This window comes from Glycine max, chromosome 9, assembly GCF_000004515.6.
Source record: "Glycine max cultivar Williams 82 chromosome 9, Glycine_max_v4.0, whole genome shotgun sequence".
Taxonomy (NCBI): domain Eukaryota; kingdom Viridiplantae; phylum Streptophyta; class Magnoliopsida; order Fabales; family Fabaceae; genus Glycine; species Glycine max.
The window spans coordinates 36,935,105-36,952,790 of record NC_038245.2 but is presented as its reverse complement, the minus strand read 5'-3'; the positions used below and the strand labels follow the sequence as shown (position 1 = coordinate 36,952,790).

General features: G+C 34.0%; 1 protein-coding gene and 2 pseudogenes across 1 annotated transcript; all 3 read right to left on the bottom strand.

Moving 5' to 3' along the window:
- Positions 1 to 1,892: 1,892 nt before the first annotated feature.
- Positions 1,893 to 4,770, bottom strand: LOC100786255 (1-aminocyclopropane-1-carboxylate oxidase homolog 1). Its single transcript, XM_014762174.2, has 3 exons — positions 4,114 to 4,770; positions 3,084 to 3,405; positions 1,893 to 2,533 (listed from the first exon to the last, which is right to left on the bottom strand). The coding sequence occupies exons 1-3, from the start codon at positions 4,662 to 4,664 to the stop codon at positions 2,279 to 2,281; spliced, it is 1,128 nt and encodes a 375-aa protein (XP_014617660.1). The 5' UTR covers positions 4,665 to 4,770; the 3' UTR covers positions 1,893 to 2,278.
- Positions 4,771 to 4,894: 124 nt separating this feature from the next.
- LOC121172757 (1-aminocyclopropane-1-carboxylate oxidase homolog 1-like) lies at positions 4,895 to 7,877 on the bottom strand (annotated as a pseudogene).
- A 479-nt stretch (positions 7,878 to 8,356) lies between these two features.
- Positions 8,357 to 11,088, bottom strand: LOC100785740 (1-aminocyclopropane-1-carboxylate oxidase homolog 1-like; annotated as a pseudogene).
- Positions 11,089 to 17,686: the final 6,598 nt, after the last annotated feature.

Below are 17,686 nucleotides of genomic sequence, written 5' to 3'. Positions count from 1 at the left end.
TTAAACGTGTCTTTTGGTCATTTGGTCCATGCATTAATGGTTTTGCATATTGCAAACCCATAGAACAAGTAAATGGTACATGGCTTTACGAGAAGTATACTGGCACACTGTTGATAGCTACCACACAAGATAGACCTAACCATATCTTCCCGATTGCCTATGCCATTGTAGAAGGGGAGACAACTTCAGCTTGGTGTTTTTTTCTTAAGAATTTGAGAAGACATGTTACTCCGCAAATTAACATTTCTCTTATTTCAGACCGACACCCCTCAATTATAAGTGCCTACAACAACCCAAGTAACTTATGGGTCCAGGACACATCCCATTTCTTTTGCCTGTGCCACATTGCACAAAAATTTCTTCGCGGTAACTCAAACTGCAAACATTTAAAGAAACCACTCATGTTGGCTGGTGAGAATCTATTTTATTTATTCGTTATAATTTTCTTTCAATCAAATTTTATAACATAATACATTGATTGAATATTTACAGGTTACGCATACACAGAGAAAATGCATTGGCGACATATTTGGGATATTCGTGCGAATAAGCCAAGTGCAGCTGAATGGCTTGATCAATTACCTAAACAAAAATGGGTACAATGCTTCAATGAGGGGAAAGGTTGGGGACATATGACTACCAATTTGTTGGAGTCTGTTAATTCCATGTTAAAAAACACAAGACATTTGTCGGTGTCATCGTTGGTTGAGGAGACGTATTTCAAGACCGCACAACTCTTTGCTAATAGGTGTCGATAAACTCAGACAATGATCAACTCCAGCTCACAGTATTCTAAAGTCCTCTTCGATGCAATGAATAGCGGCCAACAAGAATCTAATACACACATTATAAATGAATTCGACAAACACAATCACACTTTTATTATAACAAAGACTCAATCCCCACTTGAAACATCCAGACCACCTGAAAGGTTTAGAGTAATGTTACAATCCCAAAAGTGTGATTGTGGTGAATATCAGGCTAAACATTTACCATGTTCTCACGTCATGACTGCCTGTAAATCTGCCAATGTTGATTCCATGACCTATGTGCCAATGTTATTCACTTTACAACAGATTTTGCACATCTACGACAACTCCTTTGGTTTACTGCCACACGAATCAATGTGGCAAGAATATGAAGGAGATCAGTGGGGTCCAGATCCAAGGAGAAAGAGGACTACAGAGGGTCGTCCCGTTTTAACTTGCATTCCCATTGAGATGGACGAAGACGAAAATGAACGAGCAAGTAGAAAAAAATGTGGACTTTGCCGACAACATGGTCATAGCAGAAACAATTGTCCTAATATATCCTGATCTTAAATTTTTCTTTAGCCAAATGTCATTGTTTAAATATTTCATTGATAATGCAGTATAATATTCTTTTATAAATAAATTGTTAAAAGTTTTAGTTTTATCATTTTCAATTAAATCTAATGACATAAACAAACTAATTATATTTAGTAAAATAATTAAATTTAATATTTAAATTTTTTTTCCAAAATAAATATATTATTATACAAACTTCAAATTTTAAAATAAATATTCAATCAAAAATATCTCAAATAAATTAAATAATGTAAAAAAATAGTTAAATTCTATAATATCAATTTGTTAATAAAAAAATTAATTCAATCAATATTAAAAAAATAATTTAGTAATTAAATAATTTTAAAATTAATTAAAAATATTTTTATATAATATAATATTTAATTTTTTTAAGAAAAGGACATTGGTGAAATCCAACTCCCCTATAGAACAATTGAGAAATTATTTCTCAAAGTGGTGTACTTGGGGAATTTGCTGGAGAGAGAAGGTGCACATTAGTCAAAAAGCCAAAGTAACAAGTAACAACAGAATAAACCACACAGTGCTATGATGAAAGTAAAGTAACAACAGAAAAGTTGGATTTAATTTAACTCATCTAAAGAAAGTGCATACAGTGAATTACAGTCTATACTATATAGATTGAAGTAGGAGGATGATCCACTTCCAACCACTCTTACATAAAATAAATCCATATATACTGTGAGAATAATATAATCACCACTCTATATTATATTATGATAATACAGAAACTAGAAGCTTTGCTCTTGTGCAGTGCAAATAATTAAGGGTGCCCTAACCATGCTCTGTCTCTAGAACTTGATGTTGTTTATTTAGAAGTTACAAGATACTGAAAATCGCAGTCAAAGGAAAAAGTTAACCATGATAAAATGCACACTAAAGCCAACTCCAAAAGAATAAAGAGTGCTCTAATCGAATTCTCATTATTCACTTCACAACCTAAAGGGGTGCAAGGAATTGTTCCCATCAAGGCCTTTCTCAAAATAATGTGCTGCGACATCTTTAACAGTAGTGTCCCTATAGATTGGTGGATTGTCTTCTGATAACAACTCTTTTATTGGACCAACAACCTTCAATGAACTCTGTTGAAATGACTTTGTAAAGAAACTTGCAACTGAAATTCTGGGGCCTGTATGACTTGATAAGACCCGATGATAGACACTAAGGAACATATCATTTGTTATAAGCTGCAACAACAAGGAGAATGATAAAACATGATCATAAAAAATTGGGTATGTCAGATTTTATTTTGATAAATCATAACAATTGATGGTAGAAATACCAAACTTTCAAAAATAAAACATGCAAGGCATTTGATATAACATTTCAGATGGCAATGCAATGCAAGTACTCAAAATGCTTTTTGTTGCTATCATGAGGACACCTCACAAATGATACAAAATAGATAAAGACTTCAAGGGTTATTTCTGATGGAATTCAAAAGGAAGTTTTATAATAAAGTTGTGTCCTACTATAATTTTACGATAATGAATATTGGGCTTAAAAGGGACAGTAAAAGAAAACTGTGAGTAACTGAGAATGTTAACAGAATGTATGGCTACACAAGAAAGGACATCATACAAAATGATTGTATACGAGAACATATAAATGTGACTATAATTGAGGAAAAGATGACAGAAAATTAGTTAAAGTGGTTTTTGGATACAAAAAGAAAAGGCTACTAGAGACATGAGTGAGGAGAGAGAGACCAAGAAGGACGTGTGCGGCAGAACTTACCTGCAGAAAATCCCCAATGTTTACAACAAGAGATCCATGCACTGGAGGAACATCAACCCATTGATTCTGATGAAGAACTTGAAGACCACCCATCTGGTCTTGCAGAAGAATTGTCATGAAGCTAATATCAGTGTGCTTTGAAGTACCCATAGTTAATTCGGGTTCAGGGCATGGAGGATAGTAGTGACACAAAAGAAATTGTCCATCAACGGAGTCCAATTCTTTAAGATAAGAAGAATGAAGGCCAAGAGCCTCTGAGAATAGCTCAAAGATTGTAAAGCCTAATGCCCTTACTTTCTCTGAATAACCAATCACAATGTCTCTGCAAATGCATGATTATTTCATCATAGACAATGGAAAAAGTCTAAATTTGATGGGGTCTAAAAGTGAATTGCACAATAAACATGAAGAGTGAAACTCTTTTCCATATGGATGTTGCTAAACTACTGATGGTGCTTCATCTTATGAAAAGCAAAAATTCTTAATTTTTCAATGATAATTACAGAAGTCGCACCTATTTTACAAGTGATATTTTTGTAATCATTAGCAAAAGCAGAAAATAAAAATAGTAAAACTTCCTGCAAACCAACCCCCCCCCCCCCCCCTCTCTTTTGCTTGTATACAACTTTTCTAAATTTAGTCTGTATTTTAAAAACAAAAGTAATAAACCCCTCAAATTCACACTGAAATAGTATCCTTTCTCCTAAATAGTTTTTAAAGTAAAAAAAATTTATATAAGTGATCCCTCAAATATTAGAAATCATACTAGCTAGTCTCTCAAGTATGGAAAAACCCTTCAAATTGGTTCTTAAACCTTAATAAGATATATCAACTCAGGGACTAAATTGATAGATATGCAATAATACCTGAGGGAATACATATAGTTTTATTACTTCATGAACAATTTAGGAGAGAGAATAATACTTGATGGACCAAATTGATGGTTTATTCGATGAAAAATATACAATCTTAATCACTGCTGAATGAGAACGATTGTTATTATCAAGTGTAATCAAGTCAAAATTAGTACCTGCATACTGATGGTATTTCTTCTGGATTAGGAGGATCAGGAGTACGAAAAAAAGCAATTGTGTCTCTCCAGTTAGCAGCAGGGTCTCTATAAAGAGTACCATTGGAGAAATATCTAACTTTCTTATTCATATCCCTCGAGTAAAAGCTTTTTCTCACCTCAGCATCTTGTTCATGAAACCTACGGATTCCACATATCATCTCATCCAAAAGATCAACAGCAATACCATGATTCACCACCTGGAAAAACCCCCACTCCTTGCATGCACTTCGAATCTTGTCAAGTGCTTTCACACGAAGGGATGAGTTTGTGTCTATATCTTGGAGATCTATGATGGGGACACTGAAGTTCGAGTCATTTGGCATGGTTTCAGTGTGGTCCTCCACCTTGGCATGATGGAATATGCGTGGTATGTTTGTGATCCCAGAATCGAAGAGGCCTTTCACACCAAGTTTTGTTTCATCAAAGGCTTTGACTTCAGCTATTCTGTCATAAGTGGAATCCTTCTTACTTGTTTCTAACTCGGATTGATTTGTGCTTGTGGCCACCATACTGGGAAACTGGCAGAAAATACAAGTTCTCTTCTCTTCTCTCTGTGCTACACGAATTCGAAATAACTAAAGAATGTTATTTTGCAAGGGTACAATAGTTAGATAAAAAGGAAGGACACTGAGGAAAGGGTAGGGACGTTAACTTTTTTTTATTAAAGTACAGACTCCACTTTTGAAAATCACATTTCGCTTGACTGTGACCTTCCGTTTTTTTTCATAAAATAAATTCAAAAAAAAGTATTAATTAAAATAATAATTTTAAGGTAAATAAAATAAATATTCTTTTACAAATAAAAAAAGATGTTTTATTTATTGATGTGATAGATAATAAAATAAAATTTATTTCATAAAATAATAAAATCAAATCAAATTAATAGAGCAAATAATAGGTTCAAAGTATCCTAGTTATAAATAAAGACATATTAGGTTTATTTTTACATTTAATATATGTTTGCTCTCTTTTCTTTCTTTTTCTCTCGAATTCGTTCTCCATTCTCTACTAATCGGGTTATTATATGATTCATAGCTTACAACACAAGTATTGTCACATCAAGTGTTAATAACACACTTATTCACAATCAAATTTCATGTCCATAATTTAACATTTCAGAATGTCACAATCTATCATCACATATTTATATGTATTTCGAAAATTAGCACATGTTCAACTTTGCACTAACAATGTTATAATCTTAAAGCAACATGTTATTACACAATTCATCACATATTCAATTTATCACTTATACACAATTCCAATAACAATTTCATGATCCTAATATAACATTTTATTACACCGAACTAGTAAATCTTATCTAAAACACAAACAAATTATACAAAAATGTTACTCACAATATTAGAAGTAAAACCCCTCAAATAATTTCACATAATCATACAGGAAGAATTACAATATAATCAACTTCTCAAAATAAATCATAATTTGATCATCTAAGGATCCGTACACATGTTTATTCTAACTTCAATTACGATAAACTCATTCCTTACCTCTAAGTAGGCTCACGTGTATAGTCCAGCAGTGATAGCGGTATCTCTATCAGTTTCCTGAGATTTTTCAAGCTTTTCCTTTGATTGCTCTTCTAGGACTTCCAAGCGTTAGAGAGAAAGATAAGAGATTCAAACTCCATTCCATTATCTCAGTGCGAGAGGAATTTCTCTCACCATAGACATTACTTCACAAATCCCAACGGTGTGTATATGAGAAAATGCGTTTCAAACTTGGTGTCCAAATTTCACGATAATCCAACAGTTAATGAGTCCGGGAGCGTAGTTTTATTGGGATAAGTTTGGGTGTATGCGAGAAAAAAAGAGCTAAGTGCGAGAGATATTTCCCTTACCACAGACATTATTTTGAAAATCCCAACGGTGGTTATGTGTGAAAATAAGTTCGAAACCTAGTGTTCAAATTTTACAATGATCCAACGGTTAACGAGATCGAAATTGTCATTTTACTGAAACATATTTGAGTGTATGCAGGACAAAGAGAAGAATTTTGAAGAAGAAAAAAAGGAAAACGGAATTGAAAAGAAGAGAAAAGAAGCATATGTCAATGTGAAAACTCACCTAATATGTTTTTATTTATAACTAAGGTACTCATGACCTATTATTTACTCTATTTTTTTATTTATCATTTTATAAAAAGAAACTCTATTTTACTCCCTATCAAATGAATAAATAAAATATTTTTTTCTACGAACATATATTTATTTTATTTACCTTAAAAATATTATTTTAATTAGTAAAATTATTTTTTCCTATTTATTTAATTATAAAAATATTATTATTTTTAAAATTTTATTTTTTTTAAATAAAATTCTTTTTAATTTATTTTTAAAAAATGGGATATTTACATGGAGGATAACAGTGACACAAAAGATATCGTCCATCAACCGAGTCCAATTCATTAAGGTAAGAAGAATGAAGACCAAGAGCCTCTAAGAATAGCTCAAAGATTGTAAAGCCTAATGCCCTTATTTTCTCTGAATATTCAATCACAATGTTTCTGCAAATTCATGATTATTTCATCATATACAAGGGAAAAAAGTTAAAATTTGATGGGGTCTAAAAGTGAATTGTACTATAAGTGATGTAACAAACATGAAGAGTAAAACTCTTCATCTATGTAATTTTTCTTTTCTTAATTTTTGAATGATATTTACAAAAGTAGCACCCATTTTACAAGTGATATTTTTGTAATCATTATCAAAAGCGGGAAATAAAAAATAGAAAAACATCCTGCAAACAAACCCCCCTGGCTGTTTTGCTTGTATACAACTTTTCTAAATTGAGTCTTTATTTTGAAAAGAAAAAGAGTAAACCTAAAATTCATCCGTTGAATATTGTCTTTCTCCGATGAATATTCAATAATATTAGAGGTAATACATATATAATTTTATTATTTCATGAATAATTTAGCAGAGAGAATACTCGAGGGACCAAAATGATGGTTTATTCAAAGAAAAATATAAAATCTCAATCACTGATTAATGATTGCGATTATCAAGCGTAATCAAATAAAAACATAACATCAATTAATTACCTGCATACTGCTGGTATTTCTTCTGGATTAGGAGGATCAGGAGTAAGAAAAAAACCAATTGAGTCCCTCCAGTTAGCAGCAGGGTCTCTATAAAGACTATTATTGGAGAAATATCTAACTTTCTTATTCATATCCCTTGAGTAAAAGCTTTTTCTCACCTCAGCATCTTGTTCATGAAACCTACGGATTCCACATATCATCTCATCCAAAAGATCAACACCAATACCATGATTTACCACCTGGAAAATCCCTCACTCCTTGCATGCACTTCGAATCTTGTCAAGTGCTTCGACACGAAGGGATGAGTTTGTGTCTATATCTTGGAGATCTATGATGGGGACACTGAAGTTTGAGCCATTTGGTGTGGTTTCAGTGTGGTCCTCCACCTTGGCATGGTGGAACATGCGTGGTATCTCTGTGATCCCAGAATCTAAGAGGCCTTTCACACCAATTTTTGTTTTATCAAAGTCCTTGACTTCAGCTATTCTGTCACAAGTGGAATCTTTACCTGTTTTTAACTCTAACTGATATGAGGTTGTGGTCACCTGCATACTGGGAAACTGGCAGAAACTACAAGTTCTCTCTGTGCTACAAAAATGAAATAACTAAAGACAATGTCATCTACTTGTAAAGAGAATATTAGATAAGGTGGGACAGTACTGAATACTGATAGCTGCCAATGTGGAACAAGTAGGCACAGTTTATTTTTCAATCAACTAGGCCACTTTGAAAAAGCCACTAGTCCACTATTGATGTGCAAAAAATGGGTTAATTCGAACGTGATTATTTTAGTAGCTCGTTCGGTTTTCAAAGTTTATTTTTCCATGAAAAAATAGATTAAGAATTTAAGATATGTTATAAATACATATTTATTACCAACACTAACTTGTTTAAGTGGTAAGGAGTTTGGATCTTACCCACAATCTTAAATTAGAGTCTTGTGATTAGAAAAAAAAAAGAAAGAGAAAATAATATATGCATCAACAATGTAAATCTTATATTGTCATGCAATCACTTTCATGTATAATAAGTTTATTGATTTTTACAATAATTAATTTAAAAGTCTATTTATCATAATTTAGGACCTGTTGATAGTATAAAAAAATTGAATTCATGTATACTATGAGAATAATATTTTCAGCAGTTTATATTGTACTATTATGATAATACAGAAAGTAGAAGATTTGCTCTTGTGCTTTACAAATAAGTTAGGGTGCCTTAACCTTCTTCTGTCTCCAGAACTTGATACAGTTTATATAAAATTCACAAGATACTGCAAATCATAGACAAAGGCACAAGTTAACCATGGTAAAATACACACTGAATCATAGACAAATCATACAAGAATGATCCAATCGAATTCTCAATATTCACTTCACAACCTAAAGGGTTGCAAATAGTTCCCATCAAGGCCTTTCTCAAAATAATGTGCTGCGACATCTTTTACAGTAGTGTCCCTATAGACAGGTGGATTATCTTCTGATAACAGTTCTTTTATTGGACCAACTACCTTCGATGAACTCTGTGGAGATGAGTTTGCAAAGAAACTTGCAACTGAAATTCTGGGGCCTGTATACCTCGATAAGACCCGATGATAGACACTGACAAACATGTCATTTGTTATAAGCTGCATCAACAAGAAGGAGATTGATAAAATATAATTATCAAAAGTTGTGTATCTCAGATATTATTTTTCATAAAGCATAACAATAGATGGCAGAAACACAAAAATTTAAAAACTAAAACATGACATTTGTTATGAGATTTTAGATGTTAATATAATAAAACTGCTGAAAATATTTCTGGTTGCCAACATGAGGATGTCTCACACGATACAAGTCAGATGGTTAAAATAGAGAAAGGTGTTGGGGGTTGTTTTGGTTTGCAAGGAAGTTTTATTGTAAAGTTATATGTCCAACTATACTTTATGATAGTAAATATTGGACTTCAAATGGACAATAAGAGAAAAATGTGAGAGTGCCTAAGAATGTCAACAAAAGTGTATGGCTACACAAGGAAGGATAAGATACAAAATGATTGTATACGAGAAGATATAGGTGTGACTACAATTGAGGAAAAGATGACCAAAAATTAGTTAAAGTGGTTTTGGATACATACAGAGAAGGCTACTAGGAACATGAGTGAGGAAAGGGGGACCAAGAAGGACGTACAGAAGTTAGAGTATACACGTGTTTACAGAAATTACCTGCAGAAGATCCCCAATGTTTACAACAAGAGATCCATGCACCGGAGGAACATCAACCCATTGATTCTGATGAAGAACTTGAAGACCACCCATCTGGTCTTGCAGAAGAATTGTCATGAAGCTAATATCAGTGTGCTTTGAAGTACCCATAGTCAATTCAGGTTCAGGGCATGGAGGATAGTAGTGACACAAAAGATATTGTCCATCAACGGAGTCCAATTCATTAAGATAAGAAGAATGAAGGCCAAGAGCCTCTGAGAATAGCTCAAAGATTGTAAAGCCTAATGCCCTTACTTTCTCTGAATATCCAATCACAATGTCTCTGCAAATGCATGATTATTTCATCATAGACAATGGAAAAAGTCTAAATTTGATGGGGTCTAAAAGTGAATTACACAATAAAGATGAAGAGTGAAACTCTTTTCCATATGGATCTTGCTAAACTACTGATGTTGCTTCATCTTATGATAACAAACATTCTTAATTTTCAATGATAATTTTACAAGTGATATTTTTGTAATCATTAGCAAAAGCAGAAAATAAAAATAGTAAAAATATCCTGTAAACCACCTCCCTCTTTTGCTTGTATACAACTTTTCTAAATTGAGTCTGTATTTTAAAAACAAAAAATAATAAACCTCTCAAATTCAAAACAGAAATATTATCCTTTTTCCTAAATAGTTTTTAAAGTAAAAAAAAAAAAACTATATTAGTAATCCCTCAAATATTAGAAATCATACTAGGTAGTCTCTCAAGTATGGAAAAACCCTTCAAATTGGTTCTTAAACCCTAATAAGATATATCAACTCAGGGACTAAATTGATAGATATGCAATAATACCTGAGGGAATACATATAGTTTTATTACTTCATGAACAATTTAGGAGAGAATAATACTTGATGGACCAAGATTGATGGTTTATTCAATGAAAAATATACAATCTCAATCACTGCTGAATAAGAATGATTGTTATTATCAAGTGTAATCAAAACAAAATTAGTACCTGCATACTGCTGGTATTTCTTCGGGATACGGAGGATCAGGAGTAACAAAAAAACAATTGAGTCCCTCCAGTTTGCAGCAGGGTCTCTATAAAGAGTACCATTGGAGAAATATCTAACTTTCTTATTCATATCCCTCGAGTAAAAGCTTTTTCTCACCTCAGCATCTTGTTCATGAAACCTACGGATTCCACATATCATCTCATCCAAAAGATCAACAGCAATACCATGATTCACCACCTGGAAAAACCCCCACTCCTTGCATGCACTTCGAATCTTGTCAAGTGCTTTCACACGAAGGGATGAGTTTGTGTCTATATCTTGGAGATCTATGATGGGGATACTGAAGTTCGAGTCATTTGGCGTGGTTTCAGTGTGGTCCTCCACCTTGGCATGATGGAACATGCGTGGTATCTTTGTGATCCCAGAATCGAAGAGGCCTTTCACACCAAGTTTTGTTTCATCAAAGGCTTTGACTTCAGCTATTCTGTCATAAGTGGAATCCTTCTTACTTGTTTCTAACTCTGATTGATTTGTGCTTGTGGCCACCATACTGGGAAACTGGCAGAAAATACAAGTTCTCTTCTCTTCTCTCTGTGCTACGCGAATTCGAAATAACTAAAGAATGTTATTTTGCAAAGGTACAATAGTTAGATAAGAAGGATGGACAATGAGGAAAGGGTAGGGACGTTAACTTTTTCTTATTAAAGTACAGACCCCACTTTTGAAAATCACATTTCGCTTGACTTGGTCCTTAGTATACCGAGATTACTTTTCCAGAACAGTTGTCAAAGTTTATTTTGATGGTAATTAAATAGATTATCTCATCGAAAGATATATAATTTTTTGGTGTACCACAAAAGATATTTAGTACCAATAATGATTACTAGTTCAACAGGTAAGGAGTTTGATCCTTAATAAAAGTCTTAAATTAAAGTCTCGTTATAAAAAAGAAGTATTAACTAATAAGAAAATTTTTCTTTATTCACTTTTTGACTATAAAAAAATTCCAACAATAACAGCCTTGGTAGCCCCTCTCTACGAGAGAGCATAGTGAGGAAATTTTACTTGGAGGGGCCAAGCTAAAAGAAAATTACAAAGAAAAACTTCGCTCTTGATGAAACAAGTACACCTCAGGTTTTGAATGCAGAAGCGGCACATTTTCCTGTTTGAGGTTCTTTTAAAAATAATTTCTCAAACTAGGGCTGTTTTAAAGGTATTTTCCAGGGGGTGTCCTTTTTCACGTAACTGGCCATGCATGGCGCCAGTTCTGATGGCACCTTCAAGCTGGACGAGCCACGTGGCCATGGAAGCGCCATTCCCAGCAGCGTTTTCGCTTTTGCTGAGCTGGCTTTGGAAGCGCCAGCAGCAGTGACGACTGCAGTGCAGGGAAAACGTGCCCTAGGTCCTTGCAGTGCTGCAGTGCAGAGGCTTGCAAGGAAGCGCCAGTTATTACAGCGTTTCCGCTTTTGATGCTTTGGAAGCGCCATTGGTACCTGCGATTTGCATGGAAACGCCAATGGTGATGGCGTTTGAAGGTGTTTAAATACCCAAACCCATCTCAGACTCTTCTACATTTGTTCTGAGCTTTCCTTTTGAATATCTTACTTTCATTTTCGTAGCTTAGGCATTTTGGTGACTTTGGAAATTTCTGTGGTATGAAGCATTTTATTTTTTTAAATTATATTAGCTTTTATGTTTTTTCTTCAGCGCTTTCCGTTTGAACATTTTGCTTTCGTTTTGGCAGCTGTAGCATTTTAGTTGGTTTGGAAATTTCTATGGTATGAAGCAATTTTTTTTTAAAAAAAATTATATTAGCTTTTATGTTTTTTCTTCAGCGCTTTCCCATTGAACATTTTGTTTTCGTTTTGGTAGCTTTGGCATTTTGGTGGCTTTGGAAATTTCTGTTGTATGAAACATTTTATTTTAAAAAAATTATATTAGCTTTTATGTTTTTTCTTCAGTACTTTCCCTTTGAACATTTTGTTTTCATTTTGGTAGCTTTGGCATTTTGGTGGCTTTGGAAATTTCTGTTGTATGAAGCATTTTATTTTAAAAAAATTATATTAGCTTTTATGTTTAAAAGGCTTGTTAATGGGTGTTTAAATGTCAAAAATAAACAGAAAAATTGTGTAACGATGTTTATTTGAAGAAAATATTTTGAATATGAAATTTGTATTATTTTTTTAATTAAATTAGGTTGGTGTTGATGAACGTATGAAGTTTGAATAAAAAAAATTATAGATGATATTTATTTGAAGTAAGTATTTGGAGTACGAATTTTTTTTTTAATATGAAGTTGTAGTATATTTTTAAATAAATTAGGTTGGTTTGTTGGTGTGTTAAAAATGTAGAAACGTTGAACTCGAAAGTGTTATTTGATGCTTTGTTTTTTCTCGTACTACAAGTATTTTATTATATTTGTAGTAATTTTGTAATTACCTTTTTCCATTTTAAAGTTATTAATGGTTAAGATTAATTATTTATACTACTAACTTCGTTAATGAATTATTAAATTTTCTGTTAAAAATGACTATGTTGAAATTGTTCATTTTTTATAAGTTTGTCCCATAAAATTAATTTGAAGTTAATTAAATTTTTTTAAAAGAGAAATTGAATGTGAAGTTCCAATAAAGAGATCTTTTGTGATTACATTTTATTAGTTTTGATTAAAAGTTTTATAAAATCCTTTGTGTTATTTAAGTGTGTTGATGTGAAATTTATTTAAAGTTAATAATTTTAATTACATCTTGATTAGTTTAAAATTACTACATTGAAATTGTTAATTTTTTTAAAGTGTCTTAATGTGAAATTGATTTTAAGTTAATTTTTTTTTAAAATTATGTTTTATTTTGAAGTTTCAGTAATGACTTTTTGTGATACCCATTTTGTAATTTATTTGACGTGTTCAAATATTATTTTTGTAGGTACACGATGAATTCGGTTATAACAGTGTTGTATTTCAATGGAAGGGTATATGAAGACAATAATGGTGTAATATTTGAAGGCAGTAAAAAAGTGATTCAGATTAAACGTGGAATTAGTTTCAATGCTTTGAAGAAAAAAATTGGAGATAAGGTAAAGTTACAAAATAATGAAATTATTTCTGCTATTAGCTGTAGATTTTTAGTGTCAGGAAAATATATTGTCTTGCAAATTTGTGACGACGAAGACATTGAAACAATGTTGGAAAGTTTTAAACAACAAGACCAAATGTCAGTTCTGGAATTATACATAGAAAAGGATGTGGCTGGTGGTTTAATATTTCATTCTGCCAATTCGCTTACATCATGTGAAAATTATTTATCTAATGATGAGACACAACCGGCAACAAATATGAGTAATTTACATATTGACGAAGACGATGATGATGATGATGATTATCTTGTGTCTAACTCATATGTTGAAGAGTCTTTAGACGAAGATGACAGTGTTGACGATATATCTGACACAGACGATGAAGTCACCAACATTCCTCAACCAGTAAGAATTGTTCACCCAGCAGAAGGTATAATGTGTTGTATAAAAAAATTAGACAATACATTTATTATTTGATGACAATTGTATTTAATGCTAAATAAGTATTATTTGATTTTTTATTTTATTTTGAACTGTTAGGTGCACAACGAATTGAAAATCCATTTTGGAATGATGCCTCACATTATAACAATATCAACTGGACTTATCCTGATGAGGAGGACATTTGCGGTTTGGAGATGCCGTCGAACTTTAATGTTGGCCAAGAATTATATGTTGGCATGGAATTTGATAGTAAAGATGCAGTCAAAAATGCAATCAAACAATATGTTATGAAGGTGCATCAAAGCTTCAAAGTTGTTGAAAGCAAAACGAACAAGTATGTGATTTGTTGTGTGAATAAAAATGCAGAGTGTCCTTGCCCTTTCTATATGAGGGCAATTATATCTAAAAAAACAGATACGTGGAAAGTCACGCAATGGGGGTGGACCACACACATGTCTGAATATGACCATGACACAAGATCACGAGAAACTTGATTCAGATTTAATTGTCACTTGTGTAGTAGGTATGTATTTTTATGTTCATATTATGTTCATTTTTTTAATTATCATTTAAATTTTGTTATGTTATTGACAGGCATGATCAGAGAAGATCCATCAATAAAAATTTCTTTGATTCAAGAGAGGATTAACAGTGAATTTGTGTACAAGGTGTCGTACAAAAAAGCTTGGTTGGCGAAACAGAAAGCCATTGCAATTGAAAATGGCGATTGGGATGAGTCATATGCGAAACTTTCGTCGTGGCTAACACACATGCAAAATCATTCTCCTGGATCATATTTTCAAGTACTACATGACGATTTTATCGTTGGGAATACGGTTAGTCGCGAACACCATCAGTTTCATAGAGTTTTTTGGACTTTTGGGCAATGTAAAGAAGCTTTCAAGTACTGTAAGCCAATCATACAAGTTGACGGCACATATTTGTACGACAAATACCGTGGGACCCTCTTAATGGCCACATCACAAGATGGAAATGGTGGCGTCCTTCCTCTAGCATTCGCGGTGGTTGAAGGTGAAACGTTGACAGCATGGTCATGGTTTTTGGCACACTTGCGTGAACACGTCACTGATAAAAATGGTATTTGTCTCATATCTGATCGACACGCGAGTATAAAGTCCGATGTCGCTAACGAAGCACTTGGTTGGCAACCTCCCCACGGTTATCATGTCTATTGCGTGCGACACATAGCAAGCAACTTCAATCGAAAATTCAATAACGCCAAACAAAAAGAAATGTTGAAGAAGTTGGGTAAGATTTCATATTTGATGGTCACGAGTATTTAACTTCCCTATATACTTAAAATTGTTATTGATAACTAATTTTATGCAGCCTACACTCCTTGCAAACACATTTTTGATCAAAATTTACAAAAATTTCGTGAACTAAGTCCAGCCATAGCAACATGGATTGATCGCATTTCAAAGGAAAAATGGACGATGGCTTATGATAGAGAAGGACGTCGATATGACCACATGACAACCAACCTCTCAGAATGTATCAATAAGGTTTTGAAGGATTGTCGCAACATTCCCATAACAGCCTTGGTCAAATCAGACAAAAGTGGGCAGTTAACTTGAACGGTCATTATTGTCAATGCGGACGGTATTCTGCGCTTCACTATCCATGTTCACATATTATTGCAGCTCTTGGTTACGTGAGCCTGAACTACTACCAATATATAGATGTTGTTTATACAAATGAGCACATCGTAAAAGCTTACTCCGCACAATGGTGGCCTCTTGGGAATGAAGCGGCTATTCCTCCTTCTAATGATGCATGGACACTTATCCCTGACCCCACCACAATTCGTGCAAAAGGTTGGCCAAAATCAACAAGGATAAGGAATGAGATGGATTGGGTCAAACCATCTGAGCACCGAATAAAATGCAGTAGATGTGGAGCCGAAGGGCATAACAGGCGTCACTGTCCAATGCAATCTGAGCGTGGGAGTTGTTCAAATCATTGATTTATGTATGTTAGTCGAGTGACTTGTATTTGTTTAAGTTCTCTTCAATGTATTGAATTTGTGGGGTTGAATAAATTTGTTAGTTAAAAACATTACTTATTTTGGTTTGTGTACATTACCTATTTATGGGTTTCAATGAATTCGTTACTTAAAAACACATCCATAAACCCTAACCCCAAGCACTAGGAAACAACCCTAACCCATATAATCCATAAAACCTGCCCCTAAACCCTATCCCTAACCCCTAATCCAAACCCTATCCCTTAAACCCCTAACCCCTAACCCCTAACCCTAACCTAAAACCAAACACTTAAACCTTATCCCTTAAACACCTAACCCTAACCCTAACCCAAAACCAAACACCTAACCCTAATCCATAAAACCTACCCCTCAACCCTAACCCTAACCCTAAAACATAACCCCCACCTCTAATCCAAACCCATAAGCTCTAACCCTAAACCTAAACACATAAACCGTAACCCCAAGCCATAGGCCACACTAACCCATAATCCATAAACCCCTAAACCCTTACCCTAACCCTAACCCTAAGCCAACTTATTTTTCGTTTGTCTACTTTAGTTTTAGTTGTAAACTTGGTTAATTATTATAGTTTGATGCGCCACATGAACTCTATACATTAGTAAGACATAATAAATGAGATGCGATAGATTAATTGTCAAAATCAAATGTCTAACAAACAACAACAAAATTACACAGATACATCAAAATTAGTCATTATGGTGTCCGTGATGTCGTGAAGATGTGCCGCATGGTCGATCCCATCTTCGCGCTTGACGATCAGGATTTCTTCTGCCGCCGCGTTGTCTCCCCGCTTCTGCTTGCTCAGCCTCTATAGAAAACTCCTGACGCAAATCAACACCTAATAAGTCGCCCATATCAGGTATTACTCTGGGTACATTCCATTGCGAAGCAAATGGGGCGTTAGGTGTTGCCATGGGGGCATCGTGCTACTATGAAAGAGTCATAGTGGACCATGAAAAATGAGGCTGTGTTTCCGCAACACCACCGAACGAATGTGAGGTCTCAAAAGTATCAGTATGATGACCTGCAAAAGGATACTGATACATCTGTGAACGATATTCGGAAAATGTTGCTGGCGTGTAATACATTCCATGACCACACTCCATCATTTGTTGGGAATATTGTTCCGCTTCAACAGGCTCCCTTCGTCTGCCTATACCCCGAGTTTCAACACTTGATTGAAGAATATGAAACTCTTGGGCTGGGAATTCACGCTCTGATGCTGGACCATGTGACACTGGCTCAGTAATTCTCTCTTGCTCTTCAGATATAATCGCTAACTTATCCACGTAAGGCACGAGATCATCAATCGTCCACGTGTTCCTCCCTTGTGGTGACACCATATATTGTAAAGTCTCCACAACTTCACCCTGCAATTAGTAGCGTTAACAAATTAATGCTCATGCTTATGAAATTAATTAGAAGTTAAACATTGAAAAACAGATAAATACCAATGCAGCTGTGTTTGCATTGTTTGGGTTGACAAACATCTTTGTTTTACACCTATACCACACCATGTAGTCCGAGTTAAAACCCAGTAGGCCCTCCTGTCGAGGATAAACATCGACCCTAAACTCAGCTGCATTGTTCCACTGACTAATGATCGGGGCCAACAGGTGGAACCAATTTTCATCTTGTTTGCCTTTGAGCGTTATGCCATGCAAATTCTGCGGTTGCGAAGGAAACCCGGGAATCAGTTGTTGCAATCCA

What these genes read in the sequence shown, in the direction of transcription:
- LOC100786255 (XM_014762174.2), bottom strand. Translation starts at nt 4,664, where the DNA reads ATGGTGGCCACAAGCACAAATCAATCCGAGTTAGAAACAAGTAAGAAG. An exon ending in GAAATACCATCAGTATGCAG is followed by an intron (nt 3,406 to 4,113) that starts GTACTAATTTTG and finishes ATGCATTTGCAG; the next exon opens with AGACATTGTGATTGGTTATT. An exon ending in ACATTGGGGATTTTCTGCAG is followed by an intron (nt 2,534 to 3,083) that starts GTAAGTTCTGCC and finishes TTGTTGTTGCAG; the next exon opens with CTTATAACAAATGATATGTT.